This window comes from Hyperolius riggenbachi, chromosome 4, assembly GCF_040937935.1.
Source record: "Hyperolius riggenbachi isolate aHypRig1 chromosome 4, aHypRig1.pri, whole genome shotgun sequence".
Lineage (NCBI taxonomy): Eukaryota > Metazoa > Chordata > Amphibia > Anura > Hyperoliidae > Hyperolius > Hyperolius riggenbachi.
Window position 1 is genome coordinate 203,769,853 of NC_090649.1, and position 22,743 is coordinate 203,792,595.

Consider the following 22,743-nt stretch of genomic DNA (forward strand, 5'->3'; position numbering starts at 1 on the left):
GCCATTTCTAGGACAAATCCTGATATAGTAAACTTCTGATATCGTAAACCACTTTTCCTGGTACCAGTTTACTATCACAAGATTATACAGTACATGATTTATCACTTGTTTCTCTCTTGCTCCATATTCTCCATCATTAGAGTAGCTATTAAAGTAAAACTTTGTAAGATATACACACTTGCAGAGTCTCCCACGTGGTGATAATTCGCTTTATTTACTAGTAACAGTTGAAACCTCTCGTATAAAGGATAAATCAAAACATAAGTGAAGCAGAAGCTAAGAATTGTAAGCTTTGTATTGCTATATATTCACATTTGGAACTTTGCATTCACTTTTGGTTTTAATGTGAGGATTTCCAATAATATGACCATTCTTCCCAGTGGAAACAAAAGCCAGTCAGATGTGCTAACTTATCCTCCTTTTATCAAAGGGAATAAAGTTTTGGCTTGAGTTCCACTTTAACAGGAAGTCTCCTGCCTCATTGTACTATAGCAGCTGTCCTTCCAAACCATCAGGTTAGAATTACAGTTCATTTAATCTGCATTTTTAACCTATTCTATCAAAAGTTTAGTGGAAACTTGTCTGTAATCAGTTTCTCCTCTACCTTGCCTGTCTACTCCCATCATATCCACCAATTCAGATTTACACATCACAATGAAACGCAAAACTTCCTTAGAGAGTTATAAGTTTATTTTGGACGGCTTTACAGTTGCAGTAGACTGTGCAACACACATAAAAAGCTTCATTATACAATAGTAACAATTAGTATTTACAGCATTACCGGCACAGATTTACAATGCAATTTGGTCACCACAACTGAGTGACATGTTGATTTATTTAGCTGGAGCTGGAAGCAGTATTGTATAGAATATGGAGTGTGTGCAGTAATGAAAATCATTCTAAAATGTTACATTTAATCTCCACGATTCATCCAGAGATGAGCCATGAGATGACAATTTTTAGACTGTGATGAAGTTGCAAGCAGAGCCAGATCATCCACACGGCAACTTAAGCAGGTGCCCAGAGCAAGTCTAGGGGCCTCAATTACGCTAGTGTCCAACAAAGCTTACCAAGAAAAAGCTGGGTGGACCCAAATACTTGAAAGGGCCCAATTTCACCTTAATCTGTCTCAGCTAGGTAATGAGATCAATATTGATTTTGCTTGGCATATTTCCAAGCATCATACAATTTTCAATTAAAGTGTACTAGAGCCTATAAATACTTACCTTTTTATACATAGCTGGGGCTTCCTCCAGCCCCATGGGCACGAATCGTTCCCACGTATGCATCCTCCTCCGCCACCTGCAGCTCCGGTACCGAGTCATCGTCTCTAGTTTCCTTTAAGTAATAAAATTAGCATCTCATTGACCATCTCTTATTTTTAAGTATACAACTGCATATTTAAAAAAAATAAATGTGAAATTTTTTATTACATGCCCATGGTTTATTTTTTTAGCCACCTTTGGGATTCATACAGGTTGGTAATATGGGCAAATCCGGTAACCAGGCCTCTAGACTTGCGTTTGCTTTGGACAGAGATTTTTTTAATCAGCACTGTTCACATACAAATTACCAAAACTACATCAATGGTTTATACAGAGCCGAGCCTGGCCTGCCCCAATACCAGAGTGACACACTGCCCTGCACAAATAGAGTAGCTTGTAAAGTTTTCATCAACAGACGTACACAGAATGTTGTCTGAAGTATGGAATGACCATTTCTTATGCCTAGTACACACCATACAATTTTCTGTTACATTTTCTGTAATTAGATTATTTGCTGTAAAGTACTGGTAAGGTCCGTACACGCGCACTACCGCCGCCAACGACTGGTCCGCTGGACCCTCCCGCTGGGCGGACGTTCAGCCGACAGTAGCACATGTGTATGCGCTGAAAGTCCACCCGGCGGGAGGGTCTGACAGACCCGTCGTTGGCGGCCATAGTGTGTGTGTGTACGCTTCTGTAGAGACTGGTCATTATCTCTGGTGCATGGTCTTCTGGTTATCTCCTGCTGAGCAGAACGCTTAATTGCTAGGCAGATAGATGGTTAGATAGAGAATTTCCAACATGTTGGAAATTATCTTGCAGGTAAATCTAACAGAAAATTGTATGGTTTGTACTAAGCATTACTTTGTTTTGGGAAGGCTTCTTTCCTGGCTGATATGTTAATCATTTAAAGAGACACTGAAGAGAAAAAAAAATTGATGATATGATTTGTATGTGTAGCACAGCTAAGAAATAAAACATTAAGATCAGATACATCAGTGTAATTGTTTCCAGTACAGGAAGAGTTGAGAAACTCCAGTTGTTATCTCTATGCAAACAAGCCATTAAGCTCTCCGACTAAGTTAGTCGTGGAGAGGGCTGTTATCTGACTTTTATTATCTTAACTGTTCCTGGACTATTTACTTTTCCTCTGCTAGAGGAGAGGTCATTACTTCACAGACTGCTCTGAAAGACTCATTTTGAATGCTGAGTGTTGTGTAATCTGCACATATTATAGAATGATGCAATGTTAGAAAAAACACTATAAATAAAAGTATGAGAATATTTTCTTTGCTGCTAATCTTCTAGTAATTATTCATAGTACACAACCAATTCACTATATCATATTTTTTTCGCTTCAGTGTCTCTTTAAGCTTGATTCAGATGTGAGACTCAGAAAACAATGCCAAAATATTAAAGACCATGTGCATATGTTAAAATACCGCTTAGTAATCAGCATTCTCAAATGTTTTCTTACCAGTGTGAAATAACACTGCTGCAGTTTAAATTCTAAAAGGCCACTTTTCAAAAAAGCTTTTCTGTGAATTCATGTTTTACCTAAGTAGACCCACTCTATTCGACTAAGTTCTGCGATTTGAATATGGAAGACTCTGCTAGTGCTAGACTAGAGCATTAAGGTGCAAGCAATAGCGATAACTGTAAGGGCCCATTTCCACTAGAGCGAATCTGCATGCGTTTCCTGCATGCAGATTCGCATAGAGAATACAAGTGGATGGGACTGTTTCCACTTGTCAGGAATTCAGAGCGGTTTTCTGTGCAAAAAAATTTGCACGGCAGAGCCATCAGAATTTGCATACCACTATGCAATTCACATACAATGTATTTAATAGGAAATGTGCATGCGGTTTTAGTATGCGTATTTTCATACGATTTCGCATAGAAACAATGGAAAAGCACACAGGCACTGCCATGGTTAAATTTGCATGGGCAGCACGGTGGCGTAGTGGTTAGGTCTTTCCCCTTGCAGCGCTGGGTCCCTGGTTCAAATCCCAGCCAGGGCACTATCTGCAAAGAGTGTGTGTATGTTCTCTCCGTGTCTGCGTGTGTTTCCTCCGGGAACTCCAGTTTCCTCCCACATTCCAGAAACATATGGATAAGTTAATTGGCTCCCCCTTAAATTGGCCTTAGACTACAGTACTTACACTACATAATATAGATATATGGCAATGGTAGGGATTAGATTGTGAGCTCCTTTGAGGGACAGTTAGTGACAAGATATATATACACTGTACAGCGCTGCGTAATATGTTGGCGCTATATAAATACTAAATAATAATAGTCATCCATGCGACTTCGCATGAAAATTCACATACAACCCCATGCAAAAAAAATTCTGCGGCGATTAACACCGCACAAGTGGAAACGGGCCCTTATACTTGGTGTTCAGCAGTGTACGCAGAGGACCCCTTAAACCGGTAACTTAGCACATGTCATATGCATGGGGAACTGTAAAATCACACTAGGAATTGGCCCAAGAGATTTTCCAATGAGCCCTGACAATGCTTTTCAGATATACAGCAGTAAAGTGGCTTCAATAATCCTAACCTCATCCTAAAAACAGAAAAAGAAACTGGTCCCAGAAACAAACTTGTGCACTTAAACTTGGATCAGTGGCCCCACTAATTACAGATCAGAGAAATATTAAGCTTTAATGTAATGGATAAGGATAACAGCTTGAGGTCAAAGATTTCAAAGCTCTATCTACTGTATTACATATCAGCAACAAACTTTCCACCTATCAAGCCCATCTACACTTACTCTCAGACTATCTAACCCAGGGGTGCCCACACTTTTTCGGCTCGCGAGCTACTTTAAAATTCGCCGAGGCCAGGAGATCTACCGACGTTTTAAATGCACCAACCCTCCCCCCCCCCCCGAAACGTAGCTAGGTACAGGTCCCCTCAGTACAGGTTAGCTAGGTATAGGTCCCCCTCAGTACAGGTTAGCTAGGTATAGGGCGGGCACATGTAATCACTTACCTCCCTTCAACTGTGGAGGCTTCCCCGTACAGGCCATGTGCAGCAGCGATGCGGGCAGCCATAATACCTCGTGCGTGCAGCCTTCATCACACAGGCTGCTGAGGGAGCGCTCCAGCGGCCAGCGTGAGAGGAGGCGGAAGTGTTGCCTCCAGCGCCGCCCCCAGCCATGACACTGCCGCCCTGGCCTCTCAGCCGCGCCTCTCTTCTCTCCTGAACAAATCAGCGGCCAGCAGCAGAATCTGATAGGACGCGGCCAAGCGGCCACGTTCTACAGCTGCTGGCCACAAAATTCAATGGGATGCGGCCAGGAGGCCACACTCTACCAATCAGGCGGTCGCGATCTACCGGTAGATTGCGATCGACCTATTGGGCAGCCCTGATCTAACCCATATACATTCACTCTCTGGCCTATCTAGCCCATCTACACTCTGTGCCATGGTCTCAAGTAAACTGGCATCCGGTGGCTGATTTAGCAAATTGTGGCAAGAAATTAGAGTGGCTGAGCAGATGGTCTGAGCATCCAATCATGTTTCATCTTATAAATTAAACCTGAACCAAGACACTTATGAGATCATTGTATGTGTAATAATAATGGTAAATAGAAAATTAGCAACAGAGAACAGTCTCTTATTTTTATTTACAGTTTAAGATCTGAATTTTTAAGATTAAATTGGAAACAGCTGCTATGACATGTCATTCAGTACAAAACAGATGGCCCTGTGAACTTTTCAGCACTCAAGCCTTATCAGAATTGTTTCTATTTACTTTTAAGGACATCCGGCTAAATTTGACTGTTCAACTGCCTCATTTGCACAGATTTTACAACTAGGTTTTTAACAGTAGCTGTAGATGGGAACATAAGGCAAAAAATTTTTTTAGTAGTACTATATGTATGTGCCTATGGTTAATCTCATGTCCATTCAGGTATCCTTTAATTAAAACAAGCAATTTGATTGATTGCCTTCTGCAACTGCTCCACTTGTGCTCTGGAAGTCTTTATGCTGACCTTGATAAAATCAGCCACCCTTTGATTTAAGGAATGTTATCAAAATATGAATGCAGAAGGCCGGTGTTGCATAAAGTACCTGGTCAGACAGCTGCAGAATTCGCAGGTGGTTGGATATGCAGACAAACTGACTAGCCCTCAGGCAACTCACATTTACCACTATCAGCACCACAGAGGCAGGCAGTGCAGGCAATACTTACTGGGAGGAGCCAAACTGTACACATTCAGTGGTACTGCAAGGAAACTTACGGACAAAATCTGCTTCCCATTTCACCTGAAAACAGTTTACAAATATCTGTAGGTACCTAACCTACTGTATTGCTAAATCGGAAAGATTATATTTATAAAATAGTAGAAAGCAAAAATTAGAACAGACATTAGAAATGATCAATGACTAGCAAGTTTTGTTTTTTTTTTTCTTTAAGCTAAACATGGATTAACCAAATGCAGTTGCAGCCGATTCTGGATTGGTCCAGATACCATTTGCATACAAATTGCAGCTACATTTGTACAACTGGCACAAATTTAGTGGAATCGTGAAATTTGAGCACTGGGGAGCCACAGAATTTGGGCACAGACATAGGCACCCATACAAATATTAGTGAAATAAAGAAACTGACGGTGCTTGTGGCAAGGGGGTAAGGTAACAAGGTTCTGTGAGAATAGGGTTAGGTTTAGCTGTTGTAAAATATTGGCAACATTTGTGCTGAAGCCATAGCTGACTGCTTGCTGGCCTGCCTGGGCTTCATACCAAATTGGAGGGGGCAGCTGGAAATAGCTGAGGGACAAATTAGGTGCTATAAATTGATGCAGCAAGCATATTCCTTTTCCACTTATTCTTGATTTAGCAAAAATGTTCTCTGTTTTTATTAAACTTGTCAGTGCTCATTAAAGTACAGTCAGGTTATGAACAGATTTAGTTTTCAAAGTGAGATTGTTAAGGCCTCTTTTCCACGAATTGTTGATAGGCAGTGAAATGCCTCTCAAACTCTCACAACTACTCACTGCTGCCTAGTAACTGCTCACCGTTGCCTGGTAGCTGCTTGCCGAACACACAGCTCAACAGTTCGTGGAAAAGAGGCCTAAAGCTGGTGAATGCTCCACGTCTTCTCCTTCATGATGAAGTATATGAGAGCTGGAATGGGACATGGAGGTTTGCGCACAGAGGCGGCGACAAGGGTGCATTAACACCCCTGCCACAGTGCACATGCGCATAATTCAGGTTCTGTTCGGCAGAAATCGAGACAATGCCGAATGCACTAACACTAGTAAGAACCAGTGCTTATTTTCTTAACAAATGTAGTATTCCTGTACAAGAAATCCTCACAGAGCATTTCACTTTCACGCCAAGAAGAGAGTGTAGTGCAAGTGCAAAGTCAAGCTTCACACTTAATTACAAAGGACAGTGTCCAAGAGCTGCCAAATATAGAACATGGAAGACACCTCACCTGTGTCATTACATTTCAATAGCAAGTCATTTACTCTACATATTGTCTATTTTTTTAAAACAGCTCCAGCTAAATAAACCACAAACTATTATTTAGAAAATGCAAATATTTAAATAAGAGTATATAACAGTGTTCTTCACTTTGGATTGGACAGATCAATACTGTAGTCAAATATACAATCAGTTAGTACATTAGTGCAAAAACAAAAGTGGAGACTCAGCTGCCTCAAAGGCCTTTTTAGTCTGTCAGTATACTTGTGTTAGCGTTCATCTCCACAAAGCCTTATTTTAGAAATCCTACCCCAATCACCGATTTACTGTAGCAGTAGAGTTTATACGATGTATGCGACCAGGGGCTACAATAGTGAATACAGGTTCCAGAATGAATCGACGGAAAGGCAACCAAGTTAAACGCTATTGTCCAACAATCTGAAGCAACATTTTTTTTTGCAGCCACACAGGTGTGGTTTATAAACACTGTTTCACTGTCCAGGATATGGTAAGGAGATCAATACCTAACTTTGCACTTCTTGTCTGGTAAACGTGTTCGCCGCATATGGCAATTTAAGAAAAAAAAAATACAGGCCAACGAAATCATGTTTTTATGGTAAGGGCCAAATGCCATATAGTAGCAAAAGGATGCATTATGGATGTTAGACTTCAAGGGCTGTTGCCTTTTGTAGGACAAAGGAGGATTTTCATTAGTGCTTGCTCACAGGCTATAATTCACTGCCCCACTAGTTCTTCATTGGATGACTCCAAAAGCTGTTTAAATCAAGTGCAATATGGAGATCTATCAGTTCTGATGGAGGAGAGTAGATACCTGTTCTGGAAAAACCAATGTATAAGCCAGTCATGTCTGTGGCTAAAATAATCAGCCCGATAACATTAAGCTCTACCCTAGTTTTTGTTAATAAAATGTCACATACCGTTAGCATTTGCTCCCTTTCTGCTTACAGTAAAACAAAAGCATGGTTGGGAAAATGGCCAAAATTTTGCACGCACTGTAAAAATGGAGCTGTAACTTGTACACAAATTTTGACTGGAGTGACTAAGTTCTTTAAAAGAGCTCTCATGGAGCTAAGATTGATGTGGAATGTGATCAATGATCGTTCCAAAATGGCCCAGGAAAGTTAAGGTGCATTTGGTGTTCTACCCAATTCCGTCTCCGTACTGTAATCAGCAATCAGCTTTCCTATTCGGTACGACCTCCTCCATTTCCTCTTCTGAATTGTAGGACTCCAGGCTTTGCCTGGCCATCTGGTCCCTCCTCGCTCGTAAACGTTCACATTTGGGACAGTGATCACAACGGAAGCAGCCTTTGTGATAACAAGCTTTACATTCTGTTGGAGTTAAGAGAAAAAGAATTTGTTAGATACATTCATCAATGCATTACAAGCTACACGAGATCTGAAAGCACCAGTAGGGCCCTCTACATGTGGCTTTCCTGCACTCCTGCTGTGCATTGTAGTCTCACCCAAACAAAGAGGCTGTTCTTTCCCTTAAAGGAGAACTGTAGTGAGAGTTATATGGAGGCTGCCATATTTATTTCCTTTTAAGCAATACCAGTTGCCTGGCTAACCTGCAGATCCTCTGCCTCTAATACTTTTAGCCATATACCCTGAACAAGCATGCAGCAAATCAGGTGTTTCTGACTTTTTTTGTCAAATCTGACATGGTTAGCTGCATGCTTGTTTTTGGTGTGATTTACACTACTGCAGGCAAATAGCTCAGCAGGGCTGCCAGGCAACTGGTATTGCTTAAATGGAAATCAATATGGCAGCCTCCATATACCTCTCACTACAGTTCTCCTTTAAAAATGTACAGGGCTGATCTAAATGGGGGTGAGCAGGAGACATTGGCAGCGCTTCCAAACAGAGGCTGCATCAATTTGCATTCAAATTATAGATTAGGACTAGTACATGATTTGCATCTGATTTGCATTCAAGGCATGTATTTAGCCCTGTGGGGCTCTGCATGCCTTTGTTGGTCTACAATTCTGTTGCAGCCTATGAGTGCTGTCATTTGTTTGATGTCTGTTTGAGAGAAATGTGTGTACCATTTTATGACTAGCAACATAGGAAAAAAATCGTGTTTTTATCGTTAGACTAGCGGTAGGTCTTCCCCAAGAGGACCCGTCACCGCCGTGGGGAAATCTAGTAGGGAATAATTTGTGCACATATTATTTATACTGAAGCTAACGTCCTCCTTTGCTGTACCTGTTTTGAATGCATGTTGTGTATTTTAGTCCACAATTGTGGAGCTCTGCACATCTATTGCAGGTAGTCAATTCGGGTGCAGCCTCTGTTTGGAAGCGCTGCCAATGTCTCCTGCTGTAGAAGATTAGCTGCATGCTTATTTCTGGTGTGATTCAGACATACTGCAGCCAAATAGACCAGCAGGGCTGCCAGGTAACTGGTGTTTAAAAGAAAATAAATATGGCCACCTCCATATCCTTCTTGTTACAGTTGTCCTTTAAAGTGTTCCCAGGCGAATGCTATTCTACACATGGACACAGAGGCATGTTCCATGCTCAGTGTCATGCCTCTGTGCCCCTCAAATTGCCGACAAGCAGCTTGTTGGCATCCTAATAGGGGAATTGGCATGCAATGCAGGAAAGGCACTTTTGCAGAACGCCCCTTTCTGCTCTTCAGCGAGCCCCGCCTCTCACCACTCCTTCCCTACCCCTCAGTGTCGCAGCACAGCATCTCTGCTGACTCAGAGCTGAGATCCTGCATCACTGCGACCTCTGTGGTCGCTGGCAAAAAAAAAAAAAAAAACAACAACTTTGCAGTGGACGAACAGAGCAACGTAGGAAAGCTAGGAGCGGATCGTTGGACTCGGTTCAAGTAGTATGTTTATTTTCTTTCCGCCTCTCGGTTTTCTTTAATGGTAAATTCCACTGTTACTTAAAAATACTGTCTTTCCCCGAAAATAAGACACTTACGTCTTATATTCTTTTTTTCCTTCAAAATTTGCCCTAGGTCTTATTTTCGGGGAGGTCTTAAATATATTTCCCTCTTGTGCTTCCTGATTCCCCCACCTCCACTTTACCTTCTGCCGACCCCCTCCTCCACAAAGTCGTATTGCCCACCGACATACCTCTACTGCAGATCAGCGTAGGTTAACGGCTGATTCCCGCACTGCCGCTCGTGGCCCCGTTCTGCCGACATAACTTTCAAACCGCAGATCAGCGGTAAAGTGTGGTGACGAAAGCTAGTCACACTGTAACAGGCACTTCCGTGTACAGGAAGTAAACAGAGATGTCACTTCCTGTACACGGAAGCGCTGGTACAGTGTAACTAGCTTTCGTCACCACACTTTACCGCTGATCTGCGGCTTGAAAGTTATGCCAGCAGAAAGGGCAGAACGGGGCCACAAGTGGCAGTGCGGGAATCAGCCGTTTACCCACGCTGATCTGCAGTAGAGATAGCGGTATGTCGGCGTGCAGTGTGACTTTCTGGAGGAGCAGGGAGGGGTCGGCAGGAGGTACAGCAGGAGCGGGGTAAGGGGGGGGGGGGGGGTGGCTGCAGACGGATGGGACGTCCTCAGCCACTAGGGCTTACTTTAAGGGTAGGCCTTATATTTCGAGCAAGCTCAAAATATTTACTAGGTCTTACTTTAGGAGGATGTCCTACTTTCGGGGAAACACGGTAATAGTAATGCTGCACAAGTATTTTTTTTTTTTTTTTTAAATTAAATGATGTTTCAATTTTCAACTATAAAATGCCATCCACACACCCAGCTCGATCACGCATGCATCACCATAAGCCTCCTGTGCATGTGCAGTGCAGTTCAGTGTTTCGCGAACCGTGCATTTGCAGTAGATAACATCGAAGCACGCATGATCAAGCCAAGTGCGCCAGCCTGTCCTCAGTTGTGCAGGACTTTGTCTGAAGTCGCTGGGCTAACGGGGTTGCCAGCGGGACCACGGAGGGGATGCTATGGGGCTACGGTGGGCTGCAGGAAGCCCCAGGTAAGTGCATATTTTCATTTTACTAGTCTCTCCAGGGTTTAAAGGACTCCTGAAGTGAGAGCAACATGGAGGCTGCCATATTTATATTCTGTTAAACAATTCACATTGCCTGGCTGTTCTGCTGATCCTCTACCTCTAATACTTTTAGTCACAGACCCTGAACAAGCACGCGCATCAGATGTTTGAATGGATTGGCCGGATGCTTGTTTCCGGTGTGTGATTCAGACACTACAGCAGCCAAAGATATCGGCAGGATTACCAGGCAACTGGTATTGTTTATAGGATATAAATATGGTAGCCAACATATCTCTCTCATTCCAGGTATCTTTTGTGGTTCCATTCACACTGCATTCATTGTGTTTCTTTGCAACGGACAATATGATCGCATTGCAACACAATGTACTTATATTTCTATGGTACATTTACATCAGTGTATGGTGGGTTTTGTTGGGATAACGCAAGGCATGCTGTCCATTTACTTAACAACTAGCATGTTTACGGTGGCAGCATGCTACTATGCTACTCTGATAAGGTGTGTAAGCTTTGATAAGGCATGCTAGTTGTCTTAGTGAATCAAGCCCATAATGTGAAAGTAGCCTAAATTACCCTTCTTGACAACCATAGCAGTGGTATACTGCCCAGTAGGGATGATCAATGAGATGCAAATATTTCCAAGTTCATGTAGGATTAGATACATTTTGAATGCAAATGTATGCAGCTTGAAATTGGACTAATCAAGTCCCGCCAAGGTTTAGGCTTCTTGCACACTGCATGCGATTTTTAATTGGTACTGCATGCAGTGTTTTTTTTCTGCATTTTTGTTTTAATAGCATCCAGGGAAAATCTGAATCGCAAATCGGATTTGCAGTGTGCAGGGGGCCTTAAATCGATCGTCCATTTTCAAGCTGCATATATTTGCATACAAAGTTTACATAATCCTGCATGATCTGGGAAATATTTGCATCTTATTAATCATCCCTACTACCCAGAAATCCCACCTTCCTGCACGATTAATTTGCTACACAGAGCAAGAATTTGTAATACTTTATTTGTACTCTAATTGAGAGATTGGCAGCAGGCTGTAAATAAGACATCTGCAAGTTGTCTTCTAGGAATAAACTGGTATGGCTGCATTTATATGCACATAAAAGCTAAGGAAACAATGATTGTCATTAATTCTGCTGATGTTTAGAAGTAATCCTTAGGCTGGTTTCACAGTGGGACGTTAAAGTCCCACGTTACAGCAGCAAGTAACGCAGCATAACTCACAGCACTGTAAAAGCAATGTGCTGTTCACAGTGCCCACGTTGCGTTACATAGTAACTGCTTGCTGTACGTCATACTCTGCTAAGCCACGTTAGACTGTTTGCACATGCTCAGTAATGTTGGAGGAGGAGGTCTCCCCTCCTCCTCTGCGCCAGCCACATGGCTAATTAATATTCACTGCACTGCAGAGACTTGTGGTAGGACTGTAGTGTTGTCCGGATCATGAACGAATCTTTCATTTGATCCGGATCTTTTTTGTGACTCGAATCATCCGGATCATCACAATGAAAGATTCGGTTCACAGTGGATGTCTGTCTGGAAGAAACAAGAACATACAGAATGTACAGTGCAGGGAAAGTTCTGTCCTGCTAACCATTTCACCCCCAGTCTGCTTCCCTAGTAAAATTATTCAAATGATTCGGTTCAAAGATCCGGATCTTTTCAATGATTCGATTCGAATGATCTGAATCCTTAAAAAGATCCTGACTTCCCATCACTATCCTGGAGGGGCTGCTTTGAGAGCTACATAACGCAGCTCAATCTGACGTCCAACTTCAACACCACCATACGTTACGTTAGGGGCACGTTATGCGACCTTAACGTCCCCTAAAACGCAACCTCTTGGTGGGAAAGAGGCCTAAAAGAATGCATTTTTCACAGCAAAACTCAATTTCCCTTCAAGGACCTGATGTACCAAGATACAATACATCACATACTAATAAACTACAATTATTAGTTGCGATAATTAAAACAAGGACTTGATTCAAGTTTTATTTTCATCTGACTTTTTTTTATTTCATTCTTGGTCTTGACAACTAATGTATTAAGCGTTTCTTCCTAGTGTTCGATTGAACTACAGTATGTACGATCCATCTGGGTTGACTGAGGGCTAGGAGCACACTAGGCAGTGCAGAAAACCATGTGTTAACTGCGTTGTGAGGTTTTCAAATTTCTCAGGTTTTTTTTGTTTTTGTCTTTAACGCCTTTGCGTTTCACATTTGCAATTTTCTGGCTTTTTCTAATATATTTCCCTTATCAATGGAGTGACATACAGTATCACTTTAAATACATGAAAAAAATGCAGTACTCTGCGTCTCCATTGAGATACATCATGTGCAGTTTACATGCATTCTTGGAAAATTATGTAGCAAGTTGTGTTTTTGAATACGCACACATATGTATTTTTTACATGCCCCCCCCCCCCCCATACACATTCATTATCGGTGAAAAAAAAACGACAGTGTTTTCCGCATAGCTAGCAATTCTGCCTAGTGTGCCACTAGCCTGATATTTCATGTTATCTTTATATACATGACTTTTTCTGCCAGTAATATTTTGAAAAATATTGAAACAAAACAATATTGAAACAGAAAAATTCTTAGGCCTCGTTCACATCTAGCCAATGCAGATGGCTGTGCGATCGGAACGCAGCGCATCTGATCGCACGTTATCTGCGCCGCTGCCCGCTGCTGATCCCATCCATTGACAGTGATGGGATCAGCTCTGCGGTGCGTGCAAAATGCATGCAGCAGTACGCAAGCGCTTCCCAGCGCATCGTACTGCTGCGCAGCGCAGTAGATGTGAACGGTAGAAGGGCAGTCTATGCCCTTCTGCCGTTCCTGCATTTCAGCACATCATACGCGCTTCCATATCCGCACGGAAGCACTATGATGTGAACGAGGCCTTACTCAGTTGAAATACTTGCTATTGATTTTATGAGAAGCAAATACGCTGCAATGACCACTCACAGAACTGGTATAGTCTTATCCCATTGTTTACAAGGCAAATATCTTTAACAAAATTTAGTCCAGCACTAATTTTTTTAATATGAAATAACAATGATATCGTAGACAAAAATAGAATTTCACGCTTTTATTTCATTTAGTTCCACTACCACCTAATAGCACATACCTTCACATCTCCGGCATTTAGACAACTCAAAGGGGAAGATGACATCATCACTTTGACAAAATTCACATATAAAGCCCTTGGCTTGGCACAACTGCAGAGTAAGAGCACAAACAGGCAGGGAGTTAAAGATTCAGCACTAAATTGTGACCCTCACGAGGGACAGCTAGTATTGGAAATTGTTCTAAGTACTATATAAAGGACTGCAGAATGTCAGTGATGTGTGAATGCATAATAACACAAAGTTGTTGACATCCAAACAACAGTGGATTTCAATAACTGCATAAGACAGACAGAATATCATTCAAATGTAAATTCACCATGTTCTATAGGAAAAAGAGAGGAGTATACAAAAAAAATTACTACTACTATATCATTTCTCCTCTAATACCGTAGATTAGCCTCACTACTACAAGTTTTAAAAACAAACTTCTTTGGGGGTAAAAAAAAAAATAGTGAAAGGATTTAATGGGTTTACTTTAAAGGATACCTTAGCTTTTAATTAATTCTGTAATTGAATTGTAATTGTATGTGTGCGGGGAGGTGCACATAGGCTTAAAGCACCTCCCGTGGCCGATGTCTACCTCCATTCATCTAAAGAAGGTGGTTGTCGCAGCCACAGTATGCCCATGGAAGTAAGAGCACACTCTCTCAGGAAGGACATAACCAGCGTGCGTGCCCTCTGACATACTGAACACACATGCGCAGTATGTCTGCTTGGCCACCTGTGACTGCTCGCGCCAGTGTACTTCCATGGACATACTGCAGCTGCGCAGACCTTTTTAGATGAACTGAGGCAGACACCAGACCAAGGTAGGTGCGATAAGCCTATGCGCACCTCCCCACACACACAGTGTCAATTACACAATTAATCAAGGGCTAAGGTATCCTTTTAATTGTGTCCTGCGAACCTTATCAGATCACAAAATGCAGAAACGGATGAAAAACATGGAAAGCCGCATGTGGAATTTCACAGGGATAAGTGTGAACACTGCCTCTAGAAACTTTCTTTTATTGCAATGTCTCACCATGCATTTATCCACATGTGATATTCCCAACCTCGCCAAGTCTCTCAAACGTGGTACCAATTCACCCTTCTTGATTCCAGTAAGATCATTCAAGGAGAAGAGATGGAGGTCCTCAGTCAGGTGTCCAGGCACACTGTCATATATTTCAAGTAATCTGTGAAAACAGGTACAACAGGAAGTCAGCAGAGTCTTAAGGTTTACATTTTAACTCAGCTAGAGTTCTGAAAAAGTAATGCTCACTCTTTGGCCAATCTGCAAGTTCTGAACATGTTCTTCAGGTGCACAAGCTGTATCCTTAATAGCTGTAGAGGAATAGGAAACACTTGTTAACATCTTATGTAAAAATGAAAGTTCCTTATCCACTTGTATTGTATGTGCAGCTGCCTGCACCATAATGTACAGGACATTTACCCGGACTTGCTCCAGGGCCTTCACTTTACGGTACATGGCACTGTTGATATCATGGAGGTTGAATAGAGGATCACTCCAGATCTTGGTGAGAAGGTCTTTAGAGAAGTTGCTGACATAGTATTTGCTGAAGTCCCATTTCCTTAGAATACGTCCTGGTATGACAGACTGAGCATTCTCATGACAGCACTGGCAAAAGTATTTACCCAAGTACTCGCAGTACCGAAGTCTTTTTATGTAATCTACAGAATAAAAAACACACATGAATAAAAATGTGAGACAAGTAATACAAAATAATGTTGTGCTGAAACTTTATTTACAAGACTTTTCACATTTAAGGTTACTAAAATTAGTTTTCCATTTACGGTAAATTTGCAGCAAGCTATAAATGTTGAAACCATCAATTTGGGCACCGGCAATGCTTTCTTAAAATGGGCACTGCATAGACTGCAACGTTAATTGCGTCTGCCGCGGCACCCAGGGGGTAATTTGGGCACCACTCAGGCCCGATAAATATTGGGACTAGGCTGCCAGTGCCTGATAATCAACGTAAAGGGTGGCAGCTATATCGTCGCATAGTTACATAACTATGTAAGTCTGCAGTAATATAACTGCCACCTTCGCTGAATACTCCCACCCTTTACGTTAATTATCAGGAGCTGGCAGGCTAGTCTCGATATTTGCCCCAATTACCCCCTGGGTGCCGCTGTAGCTGCAGTTAACATTACATTCTAAGCCGCAGACTGTGGCAGGGGTTATTATATTAGGGTTGGGCATCAGCAGATATTGGGTGGGGGGGTGGGGTGTGCTCGTTTAGGGTTAGGCATGGGCATTGAGAGAAAGAGCGCATATGAGAGTAGGGCTAGGTCATAGTAAATTATCGGTAAAGATTAACGATATTCTATATGGGAATTACCTAGTGATTCATAGTACAATACTGGTAATTTGCTGATATCCTACTTGCGCCTATCTCCAGCACCCAAATTCTCCAGTAGCCCATTCTAAATGTACAGAGAAATTTCCAATTTCAACACTTGCACTAACTGAGTTAAAAAAAAAAGAAAGGGCTTTTCTTCCAGTGTAATGTGTGCATCAAACAAAAATCTAAGCAAACTGATATAATGGTTGAACATGAACTGTATTGAGGGAGCACACCACTAGACATGATGCTCTAGCCCTTCAAGAACCTATGCAGGACAAAAGAAAAAACTTTAGGTTTTAGTTCTTTTAAATACAAATCAACTTACCAGGCTCAATGCGGATACCACATCCAGCACATCTGTAATTCTGCTTTGTGACCGCTACCTTCTTCCTGTAAAAAATTAGAAGCATGTGATCAGTATAAGAAATAAAGCCCAGCCAATCCCAATACAGATCTGCACAATTGTAGCATACGTGGGAGCGGTGTGTATATTAAAGATTATCTGCGGTCTTGGTGGAGCCCACTCCAAGTTGCCTCGAACTCTAATGCGCAGCTTGTATATGTCGGCGTGTTCCCCATCATCCGGAGAGATTGGCGTAGAATCTGGGATTGGCAGGAGCTGGAACGACAGTGAAAATTCATACTGAGCAACACATTACTAAACCGAATGCAGCAGTGTGCAAGCAGCATATTACACAGTGGCTGAAGTTGGGCTCTCTTCCACGTTAGCAAATAGTGAAATAGCTAATGGTTATGTTTGCAAAATTCTTAAAAGATCAACATTGTGAAAAATTGTAAAATTTAAAATGCGTACATAGAGGATGTAAATCGGTCCCACAGTAAAATGCAGTATAAAATACTTTTTTTAACCTATGTTGCAGTCACTTACAGTAGTTAGTTAAAATCTGACAAGCTTTGAACTAGTCCATCTCCTTATCGGCGATTCTCAGTATTTGCTTTATTCTTTACAAAAGAACTTGCTGGAAAGGATCTATAAAAAGATGCTGTCTGAAGTCCATACTTGCTTGCACACCATCTTGGCAGCTAGACTAAGCATTGGCCAATCAGTAGGCACTTGTAAAAATAAAGAAACCCCTAACTAGTGCTCTTCACAGAGGAGACCATGTTCATCATGAGGACGTGACAAAAGTGAAAGGGTTTGGAGAAGCCAAAGAGAATGTTATGCTGGTGGGTCAGTGATAGTCTGGGGAGGAATATTCATGAATATTCCTCCCCAGAATATTCATGGAGAAACACATACCTCTACAAGCTAGACAAACTAGTAGGGCTGGTGAGGACATGGAGGTTGGACTACTGGAGTGGGGCAGACTCTTTGGCAAGGTTTGGACATCAGCAACATGACTGAAACCGGTCCACAAACAGGGGAGAGCCTGAAAAAACTCTGAGATTTTAAAGATATTTTATGTGAGCATTCTTGTTATTATTAATACATTTTATATACATATTTACGCTATGGTGGGTGTGAATTTGTCTATTTGAGGTGTATTGCCCAACGACAGTACGTCACAAGAGTGAAAACAGACAAAGAGGACCGGTGTTTGGTAGGGGGCACCGTGATGACACCAGATGAATTGCTGACCCATCTAATGGAGGGTCAATAAAAAGGATGAGTGCCCATTTCGTAGGGTGAGGTGGGGGTTTGTCTCACTGTAGTGGAGTGTCACATAGGCTGCAACAGCCTGGAGGTCTGGTCTGCTGGAGAATATTTGTGCAAATTTTTAGGACATCTCATGTGTGCTTTTTAAATACAGTATTTGTATTGCCACTAGTTATTGTTAGGATGAAATCCTTGGACCCATTGTCAGACCCTATTGCTTCTGTAGTGGTTCCTTTTGGTGTTCAAATTCGGCATAATGAAATCAAACACCCGAATACTCCCGACTGCTGTTGTTCAGCACCCGAACGAGTGGACGGGGTTAGGAGTTCACTGCCTTGCATGTCACGTTGTTGTGTGTTCCTTCTGATGCACAACACTGTCTGGCCTCAAGTATGCAGGCAGTTTCTCGAGGATGGAATAGAAACCACTGACTGGGCCCTGTGCTTACCTGACCAAAATCCAACAGAACTTCTCGGGGATCTTATGTCTCTATCTGATGCCACCAGGTTGGACCTCAGACTGTCCAGGAGCTCAGTGATGCCCTGGTACAGATCTGGGAGGAGATCCCCCGAGAACACCATCTATCATCTCATTAGAAGCATGCCTCAATATTGTCAGGCATGCGTACAATCACTTGGGGGCCATAGAAACTAGTATGAGTTTAATTTGCTGGAATGAAATTTCGGCAAAATGACCTTGCTTGCCACATACATCAATTAACACTTTTTGGGGGTGTTTGAATTCAGCCTTCTGTAAGTTGATAATTTTAATTTCCATCTAACAATGGGGCAACCTTTTGTTCCTCACATTACCTGGTCCATATCAGTATAAATCTCCAGCATGATTTTTATCACCTTGAAATCTGATGTTTTTTCAAAGAGTTAATTTAATTTTTTCTAAGTGGTACAATTTAACTCTTACAATTTTCACGACTGTTGTCTTTTAAGTAAAATGTAAACACATTTGTGCTAAGTTAAGTTTTCCCTCAAGTGTTAAACTCAAATAATATGAAAAAAACTGCTAGTTACATGGCCCTGTGGCCTGCTAGTGGTATGCCATGCATCTCCTGAACACTCACACACTTTCACATACCAGCCTGAGTTTTCTAGCAAGCTGCTTTCTCTTAAACTTTCTAAATGGTTGGCGGAATGTCCGGAAACCAATAGGTGAATACTGGAATAAGAGTATGGGATATTTAACAAGTTGATGTGCCTCCATCAGAATCATTAGGCAATTATAGGTTAAAGGATCCCTAACCTGAGGCAAAGCTCAGAGGTAGGTTTATACTGGATCCACATATTCCTGTGCAATGTCCATTCCTCACCTTATTCCCCTGGTCTTCGTAATCACTCCTTTAAAAATAAAATTTGACTTTTGGCAAAAGTCAAATTTTCAGACGGAGCCGCAGGCTTGTGGCGATGTTCTTTCCTATCAATCTCCCATTTTCTCCTGCATCTTCCTGTCTGAAAATGTGACTTTTGCCAAAAGTTTAATTTTTCATGGAGTGATTACGAAGACCGGGAGAATAAGGAGAGCAATGGACAATGCACAGAGATATGTGGATCCAGCATGAACATACCACTGTGCTTACCTTCAATAGCTTTGCCTCAGGTCAGGTTTCCTTTAGCACTGGAAGCACATTAAAAGTCACATGGCTCAGTGTTTTAAGTATCTTGCTGTACTTATGACAATGTAGTAATAATCATCCCTATGGGAGCATGAATAAGAGAGTGACGAGTGTAAACAGGGCTGGGGAGTCAGTGCAAAAATCGTCCGACTCCTCAGTATGTGAAACCTCCGACTCCAGGTACCCAAAAATTGCCCAGATTCCTCAACTCTGACTGTTCTGATTGTAAGTGCATGGTAAGAAAGGTAAAGGGACTTTATGAAAGTAAAACAATAACATTGTTCCATCATAAAATATCAAACTCTCATATACTTGTTTATTCCTCCATTTCACATGCATTCATACTATTATACCGTATTTATAAACTGCTGCCATCTTCTTCAGCACTTTACAGAGTACCCGCAAGTATGGTTATGTCCTTCAGAGGAGTTCAAATTCCAGTCCCTACTATACTAATAGTCTAATGATCTTATCATAGTCTAATGCCAATTTGGAGGGGACCAATTAATTTAGCAGTATGGTTTTGAGATGTACTCAATGAGAACAATTTAGAAAGGACACAAATGTAGTTTGGAAGCAGCCTGGTTTACACTTACGCTGTGTGACAAGCAATATTCTATACCTTGCTCAGATGACACAAGAGCGTAATGTGTGTGGAGGAAGAGGCCATTACCAAGTCTTATACATATAATAAACCCTACACTAAATGAAGAGCTTTAATGCCGCCACCCTAATTTATATTGGGATGAAGTGTTGGCCTGTCTAATCTTCTATAAAGCTGCAGTTAACCATTTCAAGTTTGCAATGCGTTTCTATATGATACATGCCTTCTGTGGAGCATCTTGTTCTGGAACTAGCCAGTCCAGCTCAGAAGCAGCCGGCAGCTGCATCCCCTCAAACTGCTTCAGCAATCCCATGGCAACAGCTTCCGCAGAGTTGGAGTGAAAAAAGGAGTAAGACCTGTAAGGACATACACAATGTACAGTAATCCACAATACACAAGCACTTGGCATTTCTTGCGTTAGGAAATGGGTTGGTAGGGAGCACTGTCTGAATTTGTCTTTACTAGATCCAGGATGAACTGTCTGCAATCAAACAGCTGCTAATATACTAACCTTTTCACAAGCCCCATTGTATTCTGTTATGACCCAGAAAAGGATTTATATTTTTTGCCTTTTAACTGTTAGATCACTAGTGTTCTCCAACCTTAGTATATCAATCCAAAACTATAGCCAAAAATCCAGCATGAAAAAGCTGACACCTCTTGCATGAATGAATGAAACTTACGTGGATTCAGAACTCTGCACAAGCTGACAACTCGTGACCTTTTTAACATCAGTATCTACAATAAATGCAAAGATAAAAACAGTTCAAACCTTTATGAGTGAAAATTACATATTAACCCTTTCCAATTTTGTTTCCTGATCACCCACAGAATGTGTGGTGTCAGGGATCCAGAGAGTCTGTACCTCTTCACACTAGAGCGAGCAGGTGATCAGCCATCCCTAGTGGGAAATATACCGTATTTTTCGGACTATAAGTCGCACTTTTTCTCCCCCAAAAGTGGGGGGAAAAAGTTACTGCGTCTTATAGTCCGAATGTAACCCACCTAGGTGCCTTTTTCCTAGTGGGTGGCATGGCAGCAGTAGCAGTGGTAGTCCGCAAGCGGGTGGCAGCTGCAGCAGAGTGATCCACAATGTCTAAGCGGCATATGAGAAGCCGCTGTTATAATTCACTTGTCCTTTGATCTCCCCAGGGTGCCCCCGCAGCGCGATCCACAATGACAAGTGGCATAGGGAAAGCCGCTGTAATCATCCGCATGTAATCCACTGTAATCATTCTTTTTAAGCCAGCCCAGCGTCAGCCCAGTCTTCATTAGCAATGCTTTGTTCTTTAATCTTCTGATCCAGTCCAGCGTCAGCCGATTAAGTCCGCAGCAGCGCGATCCCAGCTAACAAAGTATCGGAACATCTTCAGCCGCTATAGCGGCAATCCTCGGGGGCTTCCGTAATTGAATTGTTTAGTTGCGTCATCAGAAGACCCCGGGGCACGTGCGCCGGGGTCATGAGAGCGGAAGTAAACAATTCAAGTACGGAAACCCCCGAGGATTGCCGCTATAGCGGCTGAAGATGTTCCGATACTTTGTTAGCTGGGATCGCGCTGCTGCGGGGCTTAATCGGCTGACGCTGGACTAGATCAGAAGATTAAAGAACAAAGCATTGCTGATGAAGACTGGGCTGACGCTGGGCTGGCTTAAAAAGAATGATTACAGTGGATTACATGCGGAAGATTACAGCGGCTTTCCCTATGCCACTTGTCATTGTGGATCGCGCTGCGGGGGCACCCTGAGGAGATCAAAGGACAAGTGGATTATAACAGCGGCTTCTCATATGCCGCTTAAATACATTGTGGATCGCACTGCTGGGCCTGCTGGGGACTCGGGAGATTAAAGTTACATTGGGACAGCATTGTGGATGATAAAAACAGCTGTTCCTATGCTGCTTTGGAACACCGCGGATCACGTTTGTGCTGCTGATGGACCACATGGACACCCAGAGCGGACCCAGCTGCCACCCAGGCTGGTGAGATCTCCTGTAATTGAATGGGTTAGTTAGTGTAGATGGGGAAGGGAGGGGGGAGTTGTGTAGTGCAGTGTAGCTGGGGGGAGGAGACAGCAGGGGTTAGTGAAATGTAGTTTAGTATAATTTGTGATGGCAGCAGGGGTTAATGTAGCTTGGCAGTGGGACAGAGACATCTTGGGGGAAGGAAAAGTCTATAACACACTCCTGGACCATGGATGCACCCAGGTTTAGTATATTTTTTCCCCCTACTTTTTGCCCTTTAAACCTAGGTGCGTCTTATAGTCCGGAGCGTCTTATAGTCCGAAAAATACGGTACTTTTAATACCATTCATTACAAATTATTATTACTATTCTATTTGAGAAAAGAGCTATATATTTTCATTCATTCTCCACTTTTTCTATACCATTTTGGACTTAACTCCTTAAAGTGGATCCGAGATAAACTTTTACTCATTGCATAGTTGTATTTCTTTCATATAGTTTATAGGGCATTCCCCAAGCCAAATACTTTTTTTGTTTCAGTTTTTATACTACAGGTAGTCCCCGAATTACGAATGCCCGACTTACAAACAACCCGCCGATACGAATGGCCGTCGATCCCTGTCGCTCTCCCGTGATGACGTCATCTTTGGGTGCCATCACCTCCTCTAGCAAGTCGGGGACTCCCTGCAACAACTAGAAACCTAAGAAA

General features: G+C 42.2%; 1 protein-coding gene across 3 annotated transcripts in view; it reads right to left on the reverse strand.

The window, feature by feature from the left end:
• Positions 1-668: 668 nt before the first annotated feature.
• Positions 669-22,743, reverse strand: part of RUBCN (rubicon autophagy regulator) — a 69,141-nt gene continuing 47,066 nt past the window's right edge. For all 3 annotated transcript variants that reach the window (XM_068281264.1, XM_068281263.1, XM_068281265.1), the window contains 9 exons: positions 20,758-20,812; positions 20,298-20,430; positions 16,699-16,844; positions 16,551-16,615; positions 15,307-15,545; positions 15,136-15,197; positions 14,896-15,049; positions 13,871-13,961; positions 669-8,060 (listed from right to left, as the gene is read on the reverse strand). In XM_068281264.1, the coding sequence (XP_068137365.1) occupies positions 7,897-8,060; positions 13,871-13,961; positions 14,896-15,049; positions 15,136-15,197; positions 15,307-15,545; positions 16,551-16,615; positions 16,699-16,844; positions 20,298-20,430; positions 20,758-20,812 (1,109 nt within the window). In that variant the 3' untranslated portion in view covers positions 669-7,896. The remainder of the gene's footprint in view (positions 8,061-13,870; positions 13,962-14,895; positions 15,050-15,135; positions 15,198-15,306; positions 15,546-16,550; positions 16,616-16,698; positions 16,845-20,297; positions 20,431-20,757; positions 20,813-22,743) is intronic.